This window comes from Balaenoptera physalus, assembly GCF_965194825.1.
Source record: "Balaenoptera physalus genome assembly, chromosome: 1".
NCBI lineage: Eukaryota > Metazoa > Chordata > Mammalia > Artiodactyla > Balaenopteridae > Balaenoptera > Balaenoptera physalus.
The window spans coordinates 107999610-108013984 of NC_138882.1; the positions used below are offsets into that span (position 1 = coordinate 107999610).

Below are 14375 nucleotides of genomic sequence, written 5' to 3' on the forward strand. Positions count from 1 at the left end.
CTGGACATTTCTCGTTTGCTTGTTTTTGCCAGTGATTTATCTCCATCAATAAGTTATGTTTGATTTATTGAAAGAAGAATCAAGGCTCTTAAGACCTAAGCTGCTTCTACGGTCTCTAAATCCTACACTACCTAAAGACTGCCTTACAGAGGCCAGGACCCCGTTAACATGAGTCAGATGGAACACAAGGACTCAGCTCTTCTGGCTCTCAGCCTCTCAATATTTTCATTTCCTGGATCCCTAACACACCTCTGAGGAACTTTAAACTATCTGTTTCGATGCCCTTTTCTACTAAGAGTTTAGGTTTCATAACAAGCTACTCTTATCATTAAATAGTGGAATTAAATTTATTTTACAAATTTACTCGCCAACAGTGACAAACTCCTATTGCTGTTCTTTCATCGCCAATGGTCTTTACTGTTGGATTGTTTTTTAACTTTTTGTGTTTGCTTCTTTTTTGTTTTTCTCTCTAATTCTAAAGTATACGGAATGCAGAGAACCATCCTACAATGGGAACCATGTGGACAGAATTCTGAAGGAAACTTTCTTTTCACCGTATACTTATACATTTTTTAAAGTAAATATAATACAAATTAAAATTTTAAGGGAAGAATTTTTTTTACCTTTACAAGCTTTCGGAAATTATATCAGATAAAGAATATTCTTCACAAAATCTACCTAGAAATTTTAACTATTTTAAAATACCTGGACTTCCCTGGTGGTGTAGTGGTTAAGAATCCGCCTGCCAATGCAGGGGACACGGGTTCGAGCCCTGGTCCAGGAAGATCCCACGTGCTGCGGGGCAACTAAGCCCGTGCACCACAACTACTGAGCCTGCACTCTAGAGCCCGTGAGCCACAACTACTGAGCCTGTGTGCCACAGCTACTGAAGCCCGTGCGCCTAAAGCCCGTGCTCCACAACAAGAGAAGCCACCACAATGAGAAGCCCACACACCACAACCAAGAGCAGCCCCCACTCACCAAAACTAGAGAAAGCCCACGCACAGCAACAAAGAGCCAACACAGCCAAAAATAAAATAAATAAATTAAATAAATTAAAAAATAAAATAAGATAAAACAAAATACCTCCTGTTGGAAGCTGCCTACAGGATGCAAACATAATTGACATTTTTTAAAACATCTGTCACCCTACCTACTCACAAAATTTTTTTTCTTGTGATGAGAACTTTCAGGACTTACTCTCTCAGCAGCTTTCACACATGCAATACAGTGTTATTAACTGTAGTCACCATGCTGTACGTTACTTTTTAAAATGAGAGTTCTCTATCTGACTTTTAGGAAAGCTTTTAAAACTCCTAGCATTTACCTTGCTTAGGGTTAGCTATTTTGGAATTCAAGTGTTTTTCTCAGCACTGCAAGTCAAGAAATGATCTTCTGTTTAGTGAAGCTTGGCCAATATCTCCTAGGTCAGATCACAGAGAGGTGAGTTCTCACTCAAGGAATCAAAACTAATTCAAAGTGAAGGACAACAGAGAAAAATCTTACATATTACAAGCCTTGTCCTAATGTCCCTCCCTGTCACAGCCAGGCCTTCGCTTCCTCTACGGGTCAGCATTCCCCAGTCTTGCAGCAGTAACGCTGTTCAACAGAGGAGCTATTCTGGTACTAGGATGAAAAATTTCAGGGATAACAAAACATCTTGCCAATTGTTTAGCTCTTGCTTTATATGATTGAGTTGATCTACACAACCTCTTTAACGTTTTCTCCTTCCAAATATTAAACATGTCCTTATCTTAAAAACAAAAACAAAAACTACCTATTACATATCAAAGCACACTGATGACTAAAGTGCCTTTAGAGGAACATTTGGCTCATTCTTTGAGATCTTTCATATGGAAGAACTTTACCATGCAAGAAAAGAAAGTCCTGCAGACAATAGGACTCTATTTTATAAATGAGCCCCGTAGATATTTTTTCAAGTTCTGCTCTAATATCAGGAGAATTTCATGCCTCCAAAATGGACAGTTGCCTCTTCCTTACCTGGCTGTCACCTCTACAGTCCGGTGTACCGGCCACGCCCTACATGGAGATTACTTGCTAAATCATACCATCACCTCTGGCTCTCAGTGAGCTCCTTGCTCTAATACAGATTCTTTCTGCTTTACATGAAAAGCTTAGAGATTACAAAAACACTGTGTACAATAGCAAAGTAAAGTTAGAAATCGGTAAAACAAATGAATATAGTCTTAAATATAAAGAGGATGTCACAGAAGGAATACTAAGACCTCTGGACTATTTGTCTGCTCTGCAGCAAGGCTGCACATGACCCATTGCAAATTATAACATGCAGCCACTATCCACACTATATTGTAGACTTCTATCTGGAAACTGGAGTATGTAACCTTCTGAATCTTCTTAACCTAAGTGGACACAGCCAGCCCTCTATAATAACAACAACAACAGTAATATTTATTGGTCACTTGCTACATGCCATTATTTCTCAAAGCAGTAGGACAGTGCCAAAGGGGTCCAGTTTGACCAGACACAGAGTGACTCCCAAACCAGAGGTCCCGGGCAAGGCTGAAGTATAATGAGCATGCTGTGCCTCTCTTTTACCAAGAGAACATAAGCCTGGAGCCATGGAGGGCCTGGCTTACCACACTTGGCCAATAGCTCCCAGGTCAGATGAGAGAGTTGAGTGCTCTCCACAAGTGTGGTAGACGGAAGGAATCCAGAACTCTCTTACTGAGCTTGATAACTTGTGTAAACCTTAATTCTCAATTACAAGGCCATAACAAGTTTCACGGTTCAAAATTTAAATAAGTCTCAGGTTGAATTGGTCAATAATTTTAAAACTTTTCAGAAATAAAAAACAAACTAAATTTCAATCTAAATTATATTTTATTATATTACTATATTGTATTTCATCCTCTTAACAGACTGATTCAGAGTCACTTAGAGAGCTTATTAAAACAGACTGCTGGGCCCCGCCCCTAGAGTTTCTGATTCAGCAGGGAAGGGCCCGAGAATTTGCATTTCTAACAATTCCTTGGTAATTAATACTGAGGCTGCTGGTCCAGGGACCACACATTGAAATCCACTGTGCTAAGATATTGCTAAATTTTGGAAAAGAGCTGCATGAAAATGTGGGAAAAGGCCCCATTCCTGGAAATGCTCTATATGGATCCTAAAATACCGTCCATCTGGTCAAGTAGCCCCAAAAGACATTTAAATTCTTTTAGGAACTCCAAATCATGCCATGTGACTTTTAAAAGCATGTTATAGAAAACACATTTCCCCAGATTCCTCAGAAAACTTTATTACAATTTGTAAATTCTTGCATTCCAGCTGATAACACCAATGGAAAAAGTTCCTTTAATGTTTCAGCAACTAAGCTGCTTTAAATGGTGTTATTCCAGGGCTTCCCTGGTGGTGCAGTGATTGAGAATCCGCCTGCCAATGCAGGAGACACGGGTTCGAGCCCTGGTCCGGGAAGATCCCACATGCCGTGGAGCAACTAAGCCCGTGTGCCACAACTACTGAGCCTGCGCTCTAGAGCCTGCGAGCCACAACTACTGAGCCCACTTGCCACAACTACTGAAGCCCACGCACCTAGAGCCCGTGCTCCGCAACAAGAGAAGCCACGACAATGAGAAGCCCGCACACTGCAACGAAGAGTAACCCCCGCTCGCCGCAACTAGAGAAAGCCCGCACACAGCAACGAAGACCAAACGCAGCCAAAAATAAATAAATATAAATGATGGTGTTATTCCAGAGGTTCCAAATTCAGATGCTCTCAGGGGCCAAGAATTTAAAGTGGGTCAGTTGGGAAACTAGAAAAGCATGCCCTACCCAATGCAGACCTAGCTCTCATGCAGGAATCTGGGCCCAAATCAGATACTGCAATATTTAAAAGAAGCCAGGAATCTATAATTTAATGAAAATTTTCATAAATTACAGATGTGGACCATGAATTCAAAATTTTTAAACAGCATTCATGCCAAAAAAAAAAACCCAAACATGTCTGTGAACTGAAAGCAGCCCACAGGCAATCAGTTTGCTGAATCTGAGTGCTGGGATACTGCAGCTGAAGAAAGTTCTAATGGTTCAATCAGCATGAAATGAGCAGCTGTTGTGTGTCAAGCACAGTGCTGAGCAACATGGTAACAAGGGAAGCAGAACCCCAGGCTCTAGCCTCCTAAGTGCTCAAAGTCTAATGAATATTTGATGCTAAACAAGGGGAAAATATTGGCCAAGGCTTATTACAAATGGAAGAGAATAACTACCTAGGGATGCATTCACAGCACAGCAAGGTCCAATGGAATGATCTTAATTACAGGTACAATAATTGTTTCATTTAACAAGGTAAAAAAATAGTAACTAAAAGATGGGATTTAGTAATGAATATCTATCAATTAACATAAGCAAACCTATGGAAATTTCCAGACCTGTACTGCTTCCCTGAGTGAGAGTTAAAGTTCTACCACTCTTATGTAAATCATGACAAGTGTGTAATATAGCATATAAATGTTTGATGGTACTTGTAAACCAAAGTACAATGACTGCCATATTAGAAAAATACAAACTAAGATGAGGATATTGACCCCAGACAGACATTTTCTATCTCAGAAAGGAAAGCTATGTGAAAGGTTGCATTCTAATGGGATCACTCCTTGTGAAAAACAAGCCACGGCAACTCAGAGAGAGAGAGAGAGAAAATGATGACATGCTACACAAATCACAAATACCCCAGGCTATCCTTGAATTATGGTGACAGACACAAATCATGCACTTGTTCAGTTTAGGTCAGGAGACCACAAACTACTTAACCATTCAAAATCAAAAGGTGATGCAATTAAGCTCAAAGCCACAAAAACAAAAACAAAAGAGTTAATGGCCAATTTAAAGGAACAGATTTTGGGGGCAGCCTTTCGTAAAGTTGTTTGCCATGCTTAAAAGTAAAATCTTCAAGTCATGTGGTTAGAATGTGGTGTTTAAGCTGTGTCAATCAGCCTGTTTGAGCTAAGGAAGACATTAGTGCAGCCTGGATTATATGCCCTTTAATAAAAAAAAAAAACTGAGCCCATGCACTTCCCTAAACAAGCAAGCTCTGCCAATGATGGTGGTCAGATTAAGTAGATTACAGCACAGGGACCGTGGTGACCAAGGCATCATTCTCTTACACTGACTAGGCTAGCCCAGTAATGGCCGCAGCAATCAGCGTCTCCATAGCAATCAGTGGTCATTCCATTGCAAAAGCGATAAAATGAACAGGTCTTCCTGTGAGCAGCCATGACCTCTACATGTTTTACCTCCAACTTTCCCAGGAAAGGGATATTCTTGAAAATTTTCTTTGGCTGTACAAAACAAAATACGGTTTATGTTTTTATTTAGAGCTAAAATAAAACAGATCGAATAGTTTATTTAAAAAGAAAATGGTGTCTCTTACGGTCCATTTTGTTTCAAACCCAGTATGTTTCATTTAATGAAATGGCACCTTTGAACAAAGTAGAAGTCAAAACGTCAAGAAAAGTTGCTCATAAAGGTTAATCGATCAGGCTGATAATATAGTTGAAGGCATTTGGGGATTCTCTATAAAAGGGGGTTTTCTTGCCTGAGGCTTCTGAATGGGCATAAGGGCTCCAGGCCTTGCAAACTCTACGTACGCTCACTCCTGTGGGAATTAACACTGTTTTAGCACCCCTGATACCTCTTTAAACTACATGAACACTCTCCAGAATGTAGCTTGCTTTTCTTCCCCCAAAAGCCCATGAACCTGCAACAGAAGATAACCTCATGAAGAAATCTTCAACATGTTTTTGTAGTTATAATAAGAGGGTGGTCTGATCACTGTATCAAAAGAGTGCTTGTGTACAACCACCTGATACCGTGGCAGGTACCTGGTTACCAGATAGGATTACTGCACTGATTCATTCAGCAACAAGGACATTCCCTGAGCCCCACCATCTGCCAGGTACTTTCAGTGCTTTAATATAATCATCCATTTCACCATGCCCCCCTCCCCTTTTTTCTTTTACCCTGAAAGGGCCATGTGGGATGTTTTGTACATTTAAAATTACATTTCTGTCAATATTCTTTTAAATCTTTCTAATTGTCCCCAAGATTACTGTGATTGTCCTGTTGATTCATAAGAGCAGGTATTAAAAAAAAAAATTACTGCCCTAGAAAACATCCCCTTTTTTCAGAGACGCTCTTTTTTCCCACAGGCTGGGGTTTTATTTTTCTCTGAGGAAAAGTGAAATCAACAGTTAAAACTGTGTTGATTATTTTAGAAAAAGCCAGTTCAATCATATTAGGTTTATAAAACTGTCAAATTATTGAATCAGTAATTGAAAGATTTTCTTAACTGATAAACTTTGAAAAAGGTACTCTGCTTTTCAAAACACCACTACCTTGTCCTTAATTACTACCGTCTTCTCTTTTAGAAGCTCGTATATTCCAGCCCAGTGTTCTCAGCATTGTCTGTGCCAAAAATCCCTTTGAGAACCTATTAAAAAGTTATGAATCCTCTCAGAAGAAAAATGTAAATACACACAAAATTTTATATATAATTTCAGGAGTTTATGGATTCTTTGAAGTACAAGATTACAATTCTTGGTCTAGCCTATCAATCACAGATGACACTTTAAATTAAATAACATACGCAGTTTTGCAAATTGTCCTCACTTCATTAAATCTTCTTTCTTTGACTGATTCCCTTATTATGGTAACTCTTGACCAGAAATAGCAAACTACAACCTGTTACTGTATAACTCTTAATACTTACACTTTTTAAAGTATAGTTTAAAATAAGAAACAGGGTTTTTGCTGGTGGTAGTGGTTTCTGATTTTGGTTTTTTAATCTAAGTAAATGTGTAATGGATAATTTTCCATTTTAATTCATATAATTAAAATGAAGGCCATTGGGAAAAGAATGCATACGAACACACACACACAAAAATATCAGTAAATCATCACCTCAAACCATCAACTTTAAAAAAAACCTTTTAACATATAAAAGATAAGAAATTCGGGTTTGGAATAGAATGTACTGTAAAATATTACCTATCTACCTAAGGTATCAAATAAAGGGGAAAAAATAATAAGAGCTTTATTGGAAGAAATAAAAATTTCCAAAGTAGAAAATGAAATGCGCCTCAAAGAGTTAGGAAACCACACAGAAAAAGAATTCTAAGAAGTTCTTTGTTAAAAGAACAGAAGTTATTTAAGTTATTTTAACAAAAGTTATTTGTTAAAATAGTGCCAATTATTCAGAGAAGCAAAGGAGTTAGAGGACCAAGTCAGTGGCATCAGATTGGGTATTTAAGATGTCACTAGAGCAGTTTCAGTACAGTTAGGAAGACAAAGTTGGGAGAGCAAATGATAAGAAATCAGTGCAAAGTAAGGATGTAAACATGCTGAGGGCAGGATATTGAAACCTCTAGAGGCAAAAGGATGAAAGAGGATCTGTAAGTCATGGGGATCATGATAAGGCCAAAGCAGTTTCTGTGTGTTTAGTGAACCTGTGCTGGACACTTGGAGACAAAAGTCTCCATTTTTTGATAAGGCATGCCTCCATCCTCTAGGGGCTCAAGGTCTAGTGAGAAAGATAGATGCAATTGAAAATTGCAAATTATAACTGAAATTATAATTTCAATTAAAATTAAAATTACAACTCATCAGTAATAGAGATCTGCACAAAGAATTACGGGAAAACAAAGGAGGCACCTCCCACTTTGTCCAGCAGCACAAGGAGATGCTTACTAGGTGTGGTGGTGCTTGCACGAGGTCTTAAAGAATGAGGAGTTATCAAACCAGAGGGCAAGGGCACTCCAGCCGTACTGGATGTCACACGCAATTGTGTGGAGCAGCGACGTGGTTCGGGGTAAAGTTCAAGGCTAGGAGTGGCAGGGGTACTGCAATCTTCAGTAAATCAGTAAGTTAGTGCATGAAATCACCTGCTGGGAAGATGCCAAGGGTGGGAGTTGTCAAAGTGAGCAAGACAAAAGGCATGGAAGTATGGTGCCAAAGGTCTTACCAAAATGAGCGACCGTGGGCTGCAGACAAGAGACATCGGAAGGGAGCTGAGAGCCTAAAAGAACAGGGAGACTGAAGGTCTGGAGATTACACAAGGGTGAGAGAGACGATGTGGGAGGCGTGTAACAAGGAGGGTACGTTCAAAATCGGAAAGCCTAGAGTCTGGGTTCCAGGAGGCAAAGCAGCCGGAGTGGCAGGAACGGTCACTGGAGCAAAAAAGAAGCAGAGGAGCTATGAGGCCACCATGGGACAACAAGGGGAAGTTAGTCAGGGCAGTGCTGTGGGTGAGTGCAGGAAGATGATAAACCAGAGGCTGCAGCTACCAGTGAAGGTGGAGAGAAGTGTATGAATGACGCAGTCAAGGGCCTGAGAACCTGGCCCCGACCTTACCTTGCAGCCTTGGGCAAGTCACATGCCTCTCCTGGGCTTCCCTTTCTGCACCTATGAAACCAGGAGGCTGGACTAAATGGTTATTTGGATTCCTAAAATGATATCGGATAGCTTTCGCATATAGAAATGATAGCTATGAGGCTGAGGTGTTCGTAAACTTTGCTGAAGAACTGTCTTTATTGTATTTCCTATCAGAATTCACGAATGTTACCTTAGTAACTTTCTTTTGTATAGGACGTCAAAATTTACAAAGCTCTCTTACACATATTTTCTAACCTCTGTACATATATAATCCTAACCACCTTTCTGGGAGAGCTCTATAAGCCCTATTTTAGAGCTGAAGAAACAGATTCTACAAGGCTGAAGCGACTGCAGCTTTGAATTGGTAACGTTAAGTCTTTTTCTCCTGATAAAGAGATTCTACTTGGTATGCTTTATTGAGATAACCCATGACTTACTAACATTTAAAATTCATTCCCTCAGCAAGTAACAAGGGGCCCACTAATTGTACTAAAGCTAAAAATGTCATTCATTCCAGGCATCCATCAGATTACCTGATCACTGAAATGAACCGAGGGGACTGTCTGAACTTTATTAAATTTGTATAATGTTGAAAGAAAGCTTTGTAAATGAAAAAAATCAAAACAAGTCCTTGTATATGCTTACCCATACTGTTTAGTATAGACCATGATAGTAAAATAGTCTTAATTCAATCCATCTACTCTTATGTACTTGTTATATAGAGCACTGAGTCAGACCAGAAAATTTGTTTTCCTGATAATGATTCCTTTCTCTTCAATCATTCCAGATAGTAGACAGGTTCCACACTGTTGATTATAATACCCAGTTCATACCAACTACATACTAACAGGACTAATCAAGAAAGTGAAGAAATTCCTAGGTCCTCAAAAGGAAGAAATGGATTTTAATTATTTATGAATTATCCTTTCCTTGTTAATTCATCCATTAAAAGTCCATTTAATATTTTTTATTGAATCCTTTTGGGGATATTATTTGCTTCCTTGGTGATTACAAAAATTTTAACTTTATCTTTTAAACGATAGGCAGTAGCTTCTTTTCTGAAAAATGTAAGTAGGTTTAGAAATTGAGTTATTTGTAGTGAGGTGGATGGACCTAGAGTCTGTCATACAGAGTGAAGTAAGTCAGAAAGAGAAAAACAAATACCGTATGCTAACACATATATATGGAATCTAAAAAAAACAAAAAATGGTTCTGAAGAACCTAGGGGCAGGACAGGAATAAAGACACAGATGTAGAAAATGGACTTGAGGACACAGGGTGGGGGAAGGGGAAGCTGGGACGAAGTGAGAGAGTGGCATGGACATATATACACTACCAAATGTAAAATAGATAGCTAGCGGGAAACAGCTGCATAGTACAGGGATATCAGCTCAGTGCTTTGTGACCACCTAGAGGGGTGGGATATGGAGGGTGGGAGGGAGACGCAAGAGGGAGGAGATATGGGGATATACATATATGTATAGCTGATTCACTTTGTTATAAGCAGAAACTAACACACCATTTTAAAGCAATTATACTCCAATAAAGATGTTTAAAAAAATAGAAAACGAAATAAAAAAATTTAGTATGAATAGAAAATAAAAATAAAATTTTTTAAAAATGTAAGTAGGTTTAGTTAAAGGAATGTACATACTATATTTCTGAGTCAGACACTACTTTAGAAATTAATCCCCTAAAAAGTTGATTACAACAGATCTTATGTTATGTGATTTTTGACTTTAAAAATCTCTCTTTGGTATCATTCCATGTCCATTTAGCATTTTGAGATCAATGGCAAACATCTGTGAATTCATATTTTACAGGAAATTCTCCACGATAGACTGTCTTTTATACCTAAGTACAATAAAAATCAATCAAATCAAAAAATTATCATTAAGCAGATAATATATACAAGGCACTGCACTGTGTCATGCCAGTAACATTTTACCCAGCAGAAAGATTAAACTATCCAAGCGTTATAATTTAGTGGTTATCCTCAAGAGCATGCTGTGTAGATTTCACCTTGCAAACTGAAACATTTATTTAAGATCCTCATTTAGAAAATTGAGAGAAAAAGATAAATATTTCTTTCTATGTGATGAAGTAAGTTTACCAAAACTAGGAATATAGATGTCACTCTTCCTCATATATGCTTAGAATTTAAGAGGGGAAAAAAGCCACATGTAAAATTTAAAAAATAGAGATGAATAGTGAATGTATGACCCAAATTTTGTCATAACAGGTAAAATCCATGCTCTATTGCTGCTAGTTGATCAATCTCACTTGGCTGTTAACTCTACAGAGATGACATTCAAGAAATACACAAAAATTTCAATCTTGATCAGATAGAAAAAGCTTATGCTCCAGAGCTCCTGCCATGCAATAATGAGCCAGCCCCCTTCATCACCTGGTAACAGTGTCCAGAAGTGGATCTGAAGGTTTCAGAAAAATCATCCTAGGAGGGAATTTGATAAACCCATTAACAACAACCTGAAAGGATTTGTGTTTTCTTTCTTAGATCACTATTTCAATGACTTCATTCAGCTCATGTTTCCATTGATCCTGAAAAATGAACGAGGTTAACATGTCCTTTGTGGGGTAATCAGGTAGATCAATTTCAACTTCTAGGTGAACTACTCACTTAAATTTCCAAAGATCAAGATTACCTAACTAAATGGTATATGCACAGCAACCCCACCGGTTAGATTTCACAGTTCAAATTTTTAACACCAAAATATAAACATCACCACAATACTCACTTTTAGTTTCTTGTTTAGTTTACAGCAGTATCTGTACACCATTGCCAAGTTCAGAGGTCCAAAATCTGCATAGAAACTGAGATTTTTTTTAAAGTAGTATTTAGTAAAGATATTTTCAGTAACATCAATGCTAATTTTTATTTTCATTAAAGTTACAGTCAAGTTTCAATTGTCTTTGGGAATAAAGGTTAGTATACGACTGAATCATAGTAATCCAAATAACTAGTGACTTCACCCTGCCAATGCCCTCCAGTTACTGTAACCAGTCTCGTAACAGGGAACTATTTGGACAGTTTTGAGTTCCACCTCCTTTTATCTCCCTGCCAGGACATTAAGTAAAAGAATTAAAAAGCAAGCACTGAAAGAACCAACATGAACAAAACATATATGTGGCTTACACTTCCTGGTTTTATTTATCACCTACTTAGTCATAAAGCTCATGTACCCTAAGTTCTAATTCCAACTATTCCACTCAAACCTTGCTCTCAATTTTCAAGTACCTTAAATCCAGTGGTCTTTTTTTCAGTTTCATTCTCCTTGGACTTTCTGTATTATATAACACCCTGGCTCGTCTCCTTCTCTCCACCCCTTTACATCTCCAGGATACACGCATCAGTCTGCAGATCATCTGCTGTCATGAATTAAACGATAACACTATGGAAAACAGACGGCTCCTAACCCAAGACCCAACATCAGTTTTTCCCATCTTCAACTACCTGCTGGACTTCCCATCTATGGGTCCTTCCATCACCTGGAACTCAACCCATCTTTCCTTCAAATCAGCCCTCCAGGCTGAAAACATTTTGTTTCTCCCAGTTGCTCAGACATGAAACTTCCTATTAATTTAGTTCAAATAAATATTAATTTAGTTCTTATATATCAAATAAGCTACTACTCTAAGTCAGCCCTTCCTTTTCTATTCCTACTTCAGCAACAAAAGTCCAGATCTTTCTTCATCTCACATCTTTAGTGTTTTAATTCTCTCTCTCCTGCCCAGTCAACCTATATTCCACACTAGAAATTAATCTTTATAAAATCTCACTTCTCACATATCCTCTCACTGTTCAAAAATGTTTAATGGCTCTCTTTACTCCCTTCAGAACAATTCCTTGGCTCAGAAATCAAAGCCCTAACCATCACACCCCTAGCTTCCAGGCTGATCTCTCCTAATAGTTCCCATATGGAATCTTCATTCCAACAAATATGTCCATTCCTCATTCTCGAATACCCCATGCATATTCTTAATCCACGCCGCTGCTCAGATTGGTCTCCTTGCCTGGAATGCTCTCCTTTTCTCTTTCTACTACCCTCTAGTTTCCTCAAAATCCAGTTCAAGTCCTACCTCCTGCACTCACCCTAAGAGAAAACTAGCCACCTTTCTCTCAAAGTTCCCAAAACTTATCATCTGAGCCACTGTTTTGGCCCACGACACATACTATCACATACTATGAATTATCTTTTTAAGTGTAGATCCTACCTGGCCAGCTACAGTGTAGGCTTCTCACTCAGGGACTGGACATCTTGAGAATGCCCTGCTCATAATAAACTTCAACAAATAAGTCTTCATTATGACTATTTTGCTCATTAATGCCCAAATTCAATTTAGCCTAGACTATAAATTTACTAAATATCAACACGTTTTCAAAAAAAGCATCCCCAAAAGACATTTAATTTTTTAAATAAAAATTAGGATTTATTTAATTTTTTCTGCTACCCAAATTACACTACCATAGATATGTCATTACAAATCTGCCAAAAGCCTCTTGCCTTACTTAAGAATACTAAACTTCTATATTTTATCCATCTTAAACAAGTTGACAATATTTTGGCCCTTACATTCAAGGTAACATGAAAATTAGCCGTTCCTGCACACAGGTTTCACGAGAGTAAGAGTAGAGTTGCCAAAAAAGGAAACCTGCAACGATTTGAAATTAAAAGTTCTTCTATTTCTAGTCCTCAGTGTGATGCTGTGCTCTAAGTATAAAAAAATACCCATGAATCCAAAATGAACTATGCCTACGACAATTACCAACCAGTTCAAGCCCTGTCGACAAGAATCCACTCAAAAGAACCAAAATGAAAAGACTGTACAAATAAGTATGTACCAGCACTGATTAAGGCAGCCTTGTTTCTATCACAGAGATTTCCTTATCCTTGGGTTATTGTAAGCAAAACTCAACTAATATATCTTATTTTTGCTACTTGAACATGAATATTGAGACATAGAACTTTCAGGTAAATCTGGAATTTTTAGTTAAGATTATTTCAGCTTTTTTAACCCACTGTGAACAAATTTTAGGAAAGCATAATGAATTCAGGTCATCTAATTCCAGTTTCATACTAACCATTACAAGCCAACTTCAATTCCGGACTCAAAGCTATTCCTAACAATAGAGCCAGCTTAGCCACGTGTACTTTTGGAAGCAACATGGTTAGTGAACACACTTATTTCACCAAACACCATGAAAATAAATTGGTATACTCCAACAACACAGGAAAAAGTAAATCAAATACAGACCTCGTCCTTAAGTTGATCTGCACTCTCCAATATGGCAGCCACTAGCCACATGTGGCTATTTAAATTTAAATTAATTGAAGTTAAATAAACTAAAAATTTAGTTCTCCCATCATATTAGCCCATTTCAAGAGTTCAAAAGCCACATGTGGCTAATGGCTACCAAGATGTACAATACAGATATGTAACATTTCCATCACTGCAGAAAATGTTCTGTGCTGATAGACAACACTGATCAAGATTTAAAAAAAGAAAGAAACAAAAATAACAAGCAACTAGAGAAATATAAATAAATAACTTCTTTAAAATAACTAGAGAAATAATCAAGTACCATGAGTGAGGTATAGATGAAACGTTTAAGGACAATGTCCTTCCCTTTCAGGGCCCCACATTTTTCTCAACAGTGAGATTAGGCCCAGGTAATTCTTGTCCCTTCCTGTTCAAGGGGGTCATATTTCCAGAAAGCCAGTTTGGGACCTAGGACAGGAGAGGGTGGAAAAATAGAAGAGGACCTAGTCCCCACACCCCTTCACAGTCCCTCAAAGAGACAGTTAGCTCAGAGCATCAGATAGCTGCAGTGAAAGATGTATACCTCTATCTTGACCACAGCCCCAGGTTAAGGGTAGAAGAAAAACAAGCAGTCTTAACCTAGAAGGTTTCTAACCTCACAATATCTTGAAGCTCAATGGGCC

General features: G+C 38.2%; 1 protein-coding gene across 8 annotated transcripts in view; it reads right to left on the bottom strand.

Annotated features, from left to right (window-relative positions):
- The window catches only part of CDC14A (cell division cycle 14A), a 171241-nt gene that overhangs the window by 142371 nt on the left and 14495 nt on the right, over window positions 1-14375 (bottom strand). For 3 of the 8 annotated variants that reach the window (XM_082452072.1, XM_082452071.1, XM_082452069.1), the window contains exons 3-4: window positions 11169-11244; window positions 5274-5318 (exon numbers count right to left, since the gene is read on the bottom strand). The exons of 1 other annotated variant lie outside the window; for it this stretch is intronic. In XM_082452072.1, the coding sequence (XP_082308198.1) occupies window positions 5274-5318; window positions 11169-11244 (121 nt within the window). 4 more of the 8 variants (XM_082452073.1, XM_082452070.1, XM_082452074.1 and 1 more) reach the window with 3 other exon arrangements.